Source organism: Dysidea avara, chromosome 13, assembly GCF_963678975.1.
Source record: "Dysidea avara chromosome 13, odDysAvar1.4, whole genome shotgun sequence".
In the NCBI taxonomy this organism is placed as follows: Eukaryota; Metazoa; Porifera; class Demospongiae; order Dictyoceratida; family Dysideidae; genus Dysidea; species Dysidea avara.
In genome coordinates this window covers 9,671,109-9,682,920 of record NC_089284.1, presented here as the reverse complement: position 1 = coordinate 9,682,920, position 11,812 = coordinate 9,671,109, and the positions used below count along the sequence as shown (strand labels likewise).

The 11,812-nt window shown below is 36.6% G+C and overlaps 1 protein-coding gene across 1 annotated transcript; it reads right to left on the bottom strand.

Moving 5' to 3' along the window:
• Positions 1-6,281: 6,281 nt before the first annotated feature.
• Positions 6,282-9,385, bottom strand: LOC136243501 (uncharacterized). The gene has a single exon (XM_066035005.1). The coding sequence runs from the start codon at positions 9,275-9,277 to the stop codon at positions 6,482-6,484; it is 2,796 nt and encodes a 931-aa protein (XP_065891077.1). The 5' UTR covers positions 9,278-9,385; the 3' UTR covers positions 6,282-6,481.
• Positions 9,386-11,812: the final 2,427 nt, after the last annotated feature.

Below are 11,812 nucleotides of genomic sequence, written 5' to 3'. Positions count from 1 at the left end.
AAGCGCCTACTCCGAAAAAGGGTCTGGTCCAGAATTGTAAACTTGTTTTCACACCCCAAGCTAGAGCTCGGGGTGTTTAATTAACTTTCGTCATAAAACGTATACTTCCTTTTAACTTTCAAGCCACGTACGCACTGGAAATGCCATGAACGATTGCCGGTAGCGGTGATGAGAGCCACTGGGGCTGGTTTTCTAAGGCTGAAAAGGACACGGGTTGATTGCTTGCTCGCCTTTTCGTTTTCACAAGGAATCGTTCCGTGACCGTAGCCTCAGTGTCTCTCATCACTGCTACCGGCAATCGTTCATGGCATTTTTCCAGTGCGTACGTGGCTTGAGTTAAAAGGAAGTATACGTTTTATGACGAAAGTTAATTAAACACCCCGAGCTCTAGCTTGGGGTGTGAAAACAAGTTTACGTATTGATTCTGGACCAGACCCTTTTTAGGAGTAGGCGCTTATAATCTCTAATCGATAAGCGCCGTTACGGAGAAAAAGATGTCTGGCCACGCAAGACTAACGTACACACACACACACACAGAGGCGGCGGAGACACCTATATTTAGGCCAATGAAATTTGATTACCAGGTTCGCGTCATCGCCCGCATGCTTTGGTATTTCAGATTGAAACTCTAATAGAGCAGTCACTTTTACTCTAATGGAGCAATGAGCTATACTCTAATGGAAAAATCACTTGTTATACGGATTAGTAACGTATTTTAGCTTTTTAATGCAGGAGTAATCAATGTAGACTCACTTTTTTTGGTAGAAATCTTCATGTTTGAGATGTGTGTTGTGCTTTTAGAAAATAATGAATAATGAACAATAACCGCCCGTCCGCATCAAATTTTCAAAAATCTGAGCGAGAAACTGGTAATCAAGTTTCATTGGCCTTAGGGGGGGCTGGGGTCTAGCTTGGTGATGATGCCATGGCCTAGTTGTAGGCCGAAGACCAAAAACAAAAAAAAAGGTCATTTTCTACTGGAAATAGTTGCCCTCTACCAACTAGACTATATCTCCTTATTTATAACTACATACGTAGCTTGCTTGCTACACTGCTCCTCAAAGAAGACTGTGAATGCTCTATTAGAGTATCTCGATATTGACTGCTCTATTAGAATATCTCGAAAGATGCTATTAAACTGACTCTCCATCACAGCTACAGATAGCTAATTTTAGAGAGGCTAAGCCCCCCATAATTTTTTTCACAGGGGCTGTAGCCCCCCTTGCCCTACCTTCTCCGCCGCCCCTGCACACACAATTACAACACACACACATGCCACAAACATGGAGCACACATGCCACAAACATAGAGCATCAACTGTGCTCATATAGGAGCAAGGGATGGTGGACAGGCAATTTATAGTGTGCTAAAATGAAAGAGCCAATCATATTGTGTCCCTATGCCCAAAACTGGTCTGTTGATAACTCCAATGCTACAAGAAATGTATAAAACTATGTGCCAGTTGTACTCTGAGCAGAAAAGTAGTGAAACAAGAGAGATTATCTTAGCTATACCTGCAGATATACTAATGGACATTTAATCCCTAATACAGACTGAAATATAGGTGTCCATTTGTATATCTGTAGCCTCTCTTGTTTCACTACTTTAATTTATTGTTTTTCTGTTTTTCACTACAGTTTTATTCTCTGATCTCTTACTCCAACTTAAAATTTCTAATTTCTGCTTCTACTTGTTTACTTGCAACATAGTTATGACAAAATGAACCCAAGCATACCGCATTGAAAGAAAGAATGGTGCCAAGCATGCTATGAAAATCAAATTTTGTGTCTAAATTAACATGTGCCCCAAATCAATCACTGAAAAGTGCAGTGGCCATCACGCTTCATCTTCAGCTATGTTCCATCCATTTTACAGGAGTCAGTATGAGAACTGTCTCTGCAATGACTACAAAAAATATAAGCGATAAGTGTAATAGCTACCACCACAACTACAGGGAAGCTGTATTGCGCTACCACGAATCTTCACCTTGTGTAATTGTCAATGAAGATACGTAACTGATCATGAGGCACAAGAAGGACAAAGATAATTCTGTGATGCATATATTGTACATAGTACATACTATGGTTGGCAAAAAGGCATGTCTGGGGATGAAGCGATGTCGAGCAGTGAAAAAATCAAGCCTGTATAGCTTTATGCATTATCGAGTTGTGCTTGGATGAAGGCATCAGTTAGATACTTAATCAGTTAGTAGAAAATTCAGTTGAATAGGAAATTCTTAAAACTCCATAGAAACTTGTTGGAAAGATTTGGGGTCACTCTGAAGGCATTTTTGGGCTTGACCATGCTTAACCAATACTGCCAAGCTGTTTTGAAGGAAAATTGAGGCTAGCTGTTGAAGGCCAAGAAAGCCCAAAACTCTCTATGATCCCTAACAGGGCCGCCCACAGGGGGGGGGGGCAACTGGGGCATTTTGACCCGGGCCCCAGCCTGAAAGGGGCCCCAGGAGGCCCCATGAAGGGCCCCCTGAATACCTGTTTAAAAGATCGATATACTCTAATAGAGCAGTCAGATCTAAATACTCTAATAGAGCAGTCACAGTATTCTTCAGAGGAGCAGTGTAGCAAGCTTATAGATAAGGAGATATGGTTGGTGCTGGGTAGTTATTGTCATTGCCAGCAGGTTGTGACCTTTTTTTTTTTTTTTTTTTTTTTGGTCTTCACCTTACAACTTGGGTGAAGGGCCCCACTTTAACTCTTTGCCCTGGGCCCCTTAATTTCTCTGGGCGGCCCTGATCCCTAATATACAGTACTGTATGATGCTTTGCTAGTTTAGTTAACAGCTTAATAATTATTGTGTTGTGTAAGTACACATTAACTTCTCACCTGTTTCAAATTGTCCTAGTGAAAAGATGCTTGTGAAGTGTCATTATAGTGTCTATATAAATACTATTATGTCTCTTTGCTCTCTAGCATCAGTGAAACAGAGGTATGAAGTATTAGATGATAATTATGTAGTTTGTATAAGTAGACCAATGCTTTATAGAACTCTTAATCAGTTTGCAATAGGGATAATTATGAAACTGGTACTGGTAATTTAATTGTAGACAATGAGTGATGAAGCAATAGAACATACATTGCCAGTTGAATGCTTTTATGAAATACTCTATTGTTGTTGTACTATTGTTGATGGTCTTATACCTTTCCAACTGCACATTTGCCGCTGCCGCTGCTGCTGCTGTGGTTGCTGCTGCTGCTGCCTCCGCTGCTGCTGGTTTCTTTTAATGTTTACACATAGGTTATTCTCATGATATGAGTGATGTTGCAATGCAAGTGTATTTATAATACAGTATATATGTGTGTTTATGTGTTGGGTTTAGGACAACAAATTTAAATTACACATGAATAGGTGGTTTTAAGTTTTAAGGCAAACTAATTCAAGCCTTATGTATCAAGGGTAATATTGTTGCCAGACTCGCCACACACAGTTATGTGTAAATGTAAGGAAATCACGGGAATTACAGACCTTTGCAATACAAAATAAAATCTAAAACTTACTAATTTGATTGTGGCAACAAATGAACTTGAATTGCATTGAAGGAAAGAATGGCACCAGACAGTAGCTAATTGTATGCCAAGCTGACTCCCTTATACCTTTTACTAAGTCAGTAATCATTGTTTTACAATAAAACCTCTCTTAACAAACTTCCCTATTAAGGACATAATAGAAAAAACTTCCATAATAAGGACAAAAATTTTGGTCTGGTTAATACAGTTTTTTCACCCCTGAAAGAGAAAAACCTCTATATTACAGTAAAATATGGCCAAAAATTCTGTGTCCCAAATCCACAGTTATTTTATTATCTGCCCCTCAGTACACATGGAGAACAATGCATGGAACATATTACCCTTAGCTCCTTGTTATTGTAATGGGCCAGGCACAAGGGCTCACATGTTTGTACATATGAACCTTTGTTGTGCATTAGACAGAAGTCATGTTCCTGGCATGTGTGTGTTTAAGTCCCTTCTAGTTGTTCTGTCTTGCTGAACTTGGTCTAAGTGATGACCTTCATCAAGACAACCTGTGCATGCATTTGCCATAGTGTTTCCCTGCTCACTTCAACTGTTGGAGGCAGGATGTGAAAGTTACTGACAACCTCCATTTTCTTTTGTAAAAGGCAACATTAACTCACTACCTGCAAATCAACACATTTGTGCATACGTGAATAGAAATGAGACACTAAGGAGGTCAAAGATAGGTCCATGATGAGTATGACTCATGCTACAGGACTTGATTGTTTTTCCGTTTATAGATTCTGCTTCAGCCCAACTGGTATCTTCTGGCATACCACAGTACATACAATGCAATCTATTGAAGTCAGTGAGTTAATCAGTCAGAAGAAAATTCATTTCTTTTATTTTGTAACAATTTTTGTATATAGTTGCATAAGTTAGCTAAAATCAATACTACTAACATGCTGTGAATGTATTGTAAGGCTGGTTTCTGGGTAATATATATTTGTAGGAAAGTGCAATCTGCATGGTCTAGACTGTACAGTGCTACCATATGATTTAACCGAAGATGCATTAATTTACGGTATAACTGTGTAACGCTAGCTTTCTCTGCACTAGTGTTCCTAACTAAGGCTGTCGAGTTTCCCATCATTTTTGAAAATCTTGTAGCAATGTTATTAGTCTTCGTGCTGGGGTAGAGGATGGGGTTGGTAGGGTGGGAATTATATATGGAGGGAGACTAAAGATATAACTATAAGCCTGCATGTGTTGGCTCCTTATTGTATAATATGTGGAAAAATTATTCCTTGTACCATTATTTTCCATTAACATTTAAGACCTTTGCAAAGACCAAGAAATATCTCATTTAAGCATCTAAAATAGGCAGCTCTCAAAGGAAATCTTGCGTAGTTTAAGGGATACTGGACCTTAAATTAAATAGTCTGCTATAGTTACCCAGTGGTCTGGTGGTGCTGGTTGGCTTTGTCTTGTGTGCTACCATATAGTATAGCTGTGTCCAAATATTGTGCTGCGATTACAAATTCTGTGTTGGTGTGCCTGCAAACAAGTGAGCCTCTAAATATCTGTGAGAATGTGCCAGCAACATATTTACAATCCATTTTTACATGTTAGTGTTGGTCTTAGAGTTATACGTCTTCTCTTTATTGGCTGAAAGTTATTTCTAAAACCTTAGTAATATGGCAATGCTACATGTACTTTGGGCAGTAGCAAGTAAGTAGCCTTACTGCATGAGTACATTTTTACGCCATTCTTAAAGCTGAACAATTTATGAAAGGCATATGGCTACAGAGATGTGAAATTGCAAATAATATTCATGTAGATTTTTTTCATGCACTAATACTGCTTTGTGGCAATACAAAAGTTGTTATACTAATGTTGATTATGTAAATCAATTTTTATTCATGCAAATGTATTCACCTCTTTGTGTGAAAACAGCAGGAGTTACAAAACTGTTGATCTCATTACACAAAGGGTATAATAAGGTAACATGCAAAGATGAAACTAACTGAAAATATGTATTTATTGTTGTACTGTATATGTCATTTCGATTGTTCTATTGAGTCAGTTGTTGATTAATCTGATTCATGATTGCCAATGTGAATTTCTATAGCTAACAATAATTTCAGCTTAACAGCTGCAACTATACGTGTGTATTCAATATGAAATTATATCCAAACAGCTTTTTAAACACTATAGCATGGACACATTTAATGTGAAAACATTTATTGAAAGTAAACTATGTAACTGCAAATGTGCACCAAATGAATTCTCAATAATTTCAAAACTAAGCAAGTATGATATACATAATTTTTATAGCATCTGGAACACCTTGCATCTTGCCCAACACTAACCTCAACCAGTATTAAACCTCAACTGGTGGACCTGCTGCCATCCTCCGAACTCTTCCAACTCCGACCTTTCCACCCCACTCCAATGCAAGCACTATGAAGTTTTCCAACCACAATTGTGAAACACTTATCATGAAGTGATGAATAGGTGTAAGGGCTGCTTCTTGTGCTCCAGGTACTTGATCTTGAATAGATGAATAACCTGTCTTCAGGAAAAGTTTACTTAAAACTTAATGCAAAGCTGCCATGGTTGGTGAGTTGTCACTGCAAATAACATTATTTACATGCCTATACAAATGTGCATTCTGCTAAAAATGGTCAGTTTTACAAAGTCAGATCACCATCAATGTGTAGGAAATGTGAATGGCATGCACAGTTGTACTGGGTATTATTAAGAATGTGAACATACCGTTGTCAACATACTACACACTGTATCATTTTACTCAACTTTACATGCATGCAGCCACTTCTGGAGATTTATGTATGCAATATTTTAAACTGCAAGTTAAGTTGTGTACTATACAAAAGTATTTTCGTTTATGCATGTGATTTGCAATATAGAAATGTGTGCAAATGGTCCTAACTTTTACTTTCTAAATGTGCTATTACTGTCTTTACTCATCTGTATACTACTTTTAGTAGTTACATGACACTTGTATCAAATGATTTGAGTTGTGCATCATCTTGCAGTTTATGATAATCTTGCCATTTCCTTTTAAATCTTGTCAAGTACACATTTAATTCTAACAACTTTTCACTAATCACTCCTCCATGCACATAGGTAATGATGTGATACACAATGATCAAACTGAAGTGAACTGCAGCCATAGTAATCATTATGTTAATAGCAGTCATATTGAATTCACCTTGAGAGGACAGTGTAAATGTGTATAACACAAGAAGATTGATAGTGAGAAGTAATTCTTGATATGTTTTAAAATCTTTTGTAAATGGTCTACTCATTCCATGGACTCCCTCAATAATACTCAAAACTGCTATGCTTGTAGTAAGGTTGTTATTTTTATCTAGTAACGCTATACCAAAGAATGCAATTCTTATTAACAGTTGTAGGCCAGTCCAGTAATAGAATTTGGTTTTGTATGGCTTTTGGTAAACATTTATCATTGGCTTCAATCTGTTAATAACATTGAATTGTGGTATTAATCTTGTAAACAGCAGCAAAATATGAAACAGTACCAGAATTAGGAAAAGTATAAGACATACAATGAACAGCATAGTAAACTTCACTCCAAACAGAGGAATATTAGCATCAACTGACCACACTTGTGTAGTATGTTGAGAGGGTAAGTGAGTGATAGATGAGTAGAAGAACAAGACACTTGATACAGTTCGTAAAATCTTTGTATAGGACAATAGGAATAGTGTAGCAAGTACTGGTAGTGCTCTGTTTGCTGTTAGTCTTTGTATTGTAGTGGAGTAACGACTTGTTATGATGAGTAGTGTAGCTAGGAAGATGAGGTAGAAGGGAAATGTTAATTGTAACCACATCTTAGCATAGTCATCCATACCATTATAGAAACATGTTTGAATACCTAAATCAAGGTTAGCCAATGAGATGAATATGTAAGCAGGTGAGACATTATGTTGATGAGGAAAGAACACTGTACTATTAATACTGATGATGTTGACATAGAAAATGAATGCATTAATGGATCCATCGGTTACTGTAAGGTTGAGAAGAAAGAGTAGTAATACTAAGAGAAGACCAGCTATTCCAATAGGTATAATGAGTGTTAGGTATAAATTAGAACATTGTTTACAGTAAGAGGAACCAAAGACAGTACTTAGACCATGTTGACATTGTCCACACAACAGACCAGATCTATTAAACTGACATTGTGAATCAGGAGTGGACAAGTTGAGGTGAAATGGATAAGGTAAACAGTACTGAAATGGACAATGTTGAGATATGTGATATGAACTGTTATCTACAGCAGATAACCAAGTATTTGCAGGGTGCAATATAGTACGAGTATTAATATCACAGTTTGTAAAGCCAAATGGTTTGAAAAATGAGTAACACTGACATATTCCATCTGTTTTTATGAAACCAAGTGGACAGGGAAGCTGCCGAATGTAAAATATGTTGTAATCTGTTTGTGTGCTTTGTGGAACACTCAAGAATAGCTCACACCACTGATCAGTAGGAAATTCTATGGTGTATCGTAATTCTGTATACTTCTTGTTGAGAAGCTGCACATTTTCTGCATCATTGTGTACAACACATGGAGTATAGTGGGTGTGGTTGGTATCTGTTACTACTATGGCTTCCGCCTTGAAGGAGAAATTTGAGTGGAAGTATACTGGTAAAGTCAGTGTTTGCCCAGGGTGCAGGTAACCTAGGTCTTCCTTGTGACAATTGTATTCCCTTTCATTGATATAGTAACATAACGTTTTACTCTGATTGAGGTGTGGTAACAGCTCTGAATTGTTCATGTATTGAACATACTTTTCATTAGTATCAATTGGAATAGTGGCATTGAATGTTGACTTCGGTAACCAAAAGCAGTGGGTAGTATGTAGTTGATAGTCAATGTCAAAGAAATGTTTCACAATTCCATCATAAATAATTTGTTCTAGTACATTGATTACTTTGTATACATTATTGTTGAATACAATGGATTTTTTGTTGGGAATATTTTTGTAAAAATATTGAAAATAACAAGCAGGGTAATGAAGCTTTTTTGCTGGATTTGTTCCCAGCATTGCAGCAAAATATGTGTATATGGTATTGGCGGTGATATTAATAAATGCATTCTCCATAACAACAAAGATAAAGCATTCTGTTTCCTTAGCACAATAATGAAACACGAGACTCATGCCATTATTATTAGAAAATTCCACATAGTTATAAGCAACAATGATGGCATTGTTTAGTTCAACTGGGTGACCTACATGATTGCTTCCAACATTGGTTTTATGGAATATTACTGGACCAACTAACACCAACCTGCTATTTGATATTTGAATAAGGCTACGTTCTTGATAAGTGTTACTAGAGAAGTTAGTGTTTTTGATGACAACCGTAACAATTACAATTTCTTCGCTATTGTAAGGGTGTATTTCCAATAGACGTCCTTTGTTGCTGTTAAATTGACAATGTCTGATAATAACTTCAGTGTAATTTTTCACTTTAATATGATTATTTGGAATAAAACTAAATTCAATAATGTTGTTGTCAAAGTGGCAATCAGAAAATAATGCTTGTGACCCATTTTCCAGTGTTATAAGGCCATTCCTGTTTCTGGTAAAATGACAGTGAGCTATGTGTATTTCCATGCACTGCTTTAAAACAATGAGACGTCTACTATAGTAGATATTGTTGTATTTGCAATGTTCAATCTTGATATATGATATATTTTCCATTAACATAAGTCCATTATACCTGTGTCTTTTGAGAAAGTCATCTGTGTACATACTGAAATTTTGGGAATTAGGTGTAACATTGCTACCGTTGAACTGACAGTGAGAAATAAATACTGTATTATTAGTGCTTTTATTTTTGGAGGTAATTTGTAAGAAAGTTGCATTTTGTGACCTGAACGTTATGTTCAATACTTTCAAAGTAATCTGATAGGATATTAAAAAAATGTTGCATTGTATCGGGTACAGTGATGAATTTGTTATAGTTTGATAGTTGCATATGGAAAGTGTATGGTGTTTTAGTATTACAGGTGTTTCTGTGTAGAGTAGTTTTATTTTATTACATTTAATGTACCTTAAATGAGAATCACCTAATATGTTAATTCCTACCAGTGAAAGCTCACTGTTTATTGGGTATATGTGAACATGGTGTAGTTCAAGGAAACTGCATTCATTGATAATAATTGCTGCTTTTTGGAAGTGATATGTAGTTGTGCAATATCGTATCAATGCATTCTTCATAGTCAGTGAAGTAATGTTGTTCATTACAATACCAACTGATGAGTCACAGTGGATGACTGTGTCTGGTGTTGTATCATTAGTTGTACTACCAATGAGTGAAATGTTGTGAACATTTTGTATGATGAGGTTAGTATGAAGGTGATGTAGTCCTGGTAGGAAGAGTAGTTGAGTGTTAGAGGTGAAGTATTTGGTTGTATTGAGCAGGTAGTGTTGTAGGTTATGACAATGATGACATGTAGTATCATCAGGTGTAACATTGTAGACAGTACTGGTCACAGTCAATAACACTGAGAGTAGTATTAGTAAAATATACATACTGTATCAGCATATGTAGCTGGTTAAAAGTGATCATTCACCTACGTATATACACAAACAGTACAACTCATCATTTGCATACAATAAGCAAAACAGATGCAGTTTGCCGCAATGTTATCATCCAATTTTCTAAACATCTAAACTGTTACTATTTGACTTTGTATATCACTTGATGGGTCAATAAGTTCTATTGCAACCTTACTATATGTGATTGAAGTGCATACCTTTTAGTTCAAGGCACATATTGTAGTACATTTCACTCATTTTTACAGTCTCTAATAGTTATAGGAACTACATATCAAGCATATTGCCCCTGGATACTTAATTCAATAAAATATCAATCGCTTACCTTGTTCTAAAGCGGTAATGGTGATTTGCTGATGCTATTGTGTGCAATGCAGGAGTTGCATGCCCTTAGTTGACATAACACTGTTTAATCATACATGTATAACGTATATAAATAGTATTACATGCATAAAACATCAAAGAATGTATTTTTATCATTAATGTTGGCTCCTCCTATGCTGTTAAACAATCCATTATATATTCTTACAATAGTGAATATGAACAAATTGAAAACAAGCAATCATTGTATTGAATATGTCATGCAATAGGTATGTGTATTGCAAGGATGTGTGTACGTTTTTGAGAGTAAACACTTATTAGAATCAGAAGGAGGCATTGCTTTAGTGGGTGTCAGTGTACAACCAATTAGTGGTTCATTGCAGCATTTGCGAGTTTGACCAGACTAAGCACCAAATTGAGGGTTTCATCAATGCTTTGAATTCTACTGCCGGTCAAGCGAACAATGCCAAATCTGAAGATGACAACTCTCCATTGCAACGTTGAGGCAAGCAATCTTTGCCAAGCTTAGAGACTCTGCTAATCCTCATGCAATAGCAGACATCACTTTCAACAACATGGCAGTGGTGCTAACAATGCACTATTTCCCACACACAACTGAATATTTTAAGATTTTCAAATGTATGCGAGAAGATGGTGAGGGTTAAGCAGATACTTTGTGGCAACACTATATGAGGTTCCTAGTGAAACCTGAATTTTGGGCAGTACTTGGACATCACTCTTCACGATCAGTTAGTATGTGGATCATTGATTATATTGTACTATGCATGCAGTTATTGATTAATGTTGTCCATTACTGGTAAAGGAAATATAGTAATGTAGAGTGAAGTAAGAACACAGATTTACCAATGAGAGATGTAATGGTGAGTAACAAGTAGGAATATAACAGGAATGTCAAGGAAAACGTTTCTTTAATATGGTATTTATGGTTCTTCAGTTGAGGGAGTCACCACACAGCACACCTCACTAATGATCAATGATGTGCTGGTTTCACTTTTGACCCGGCACTGATCTGCTATGCTGCATAGCAGATCCGTGAGCTTTCTTTTATAGATAACAATGTGGAAATCCTCGGCTTTGTCTCAGGTTTTTAAAATCACAAAGATCTTCATGGTAGGTCTCTAACTGTAACTTAATATTCACCTATGCTCAATAATTGCATGTTCAATCTAACTTGCAAGTATAAGAAATTTTAAGTTTGATTAGGGATCATGGAAATAAGGGAGGTTGCCTACACCTGCAGATATACTACTAGTGAACATTTAATTCCTAATTCAGTGTATACCCATGGAATCAAATGTTCACTATAGTATATCTACCGGAATTCAGACGGCAAACAAACTTTTGCACTAGTTGCTTTTCTCCCAAAGGTATTCAAATCGCCACAAA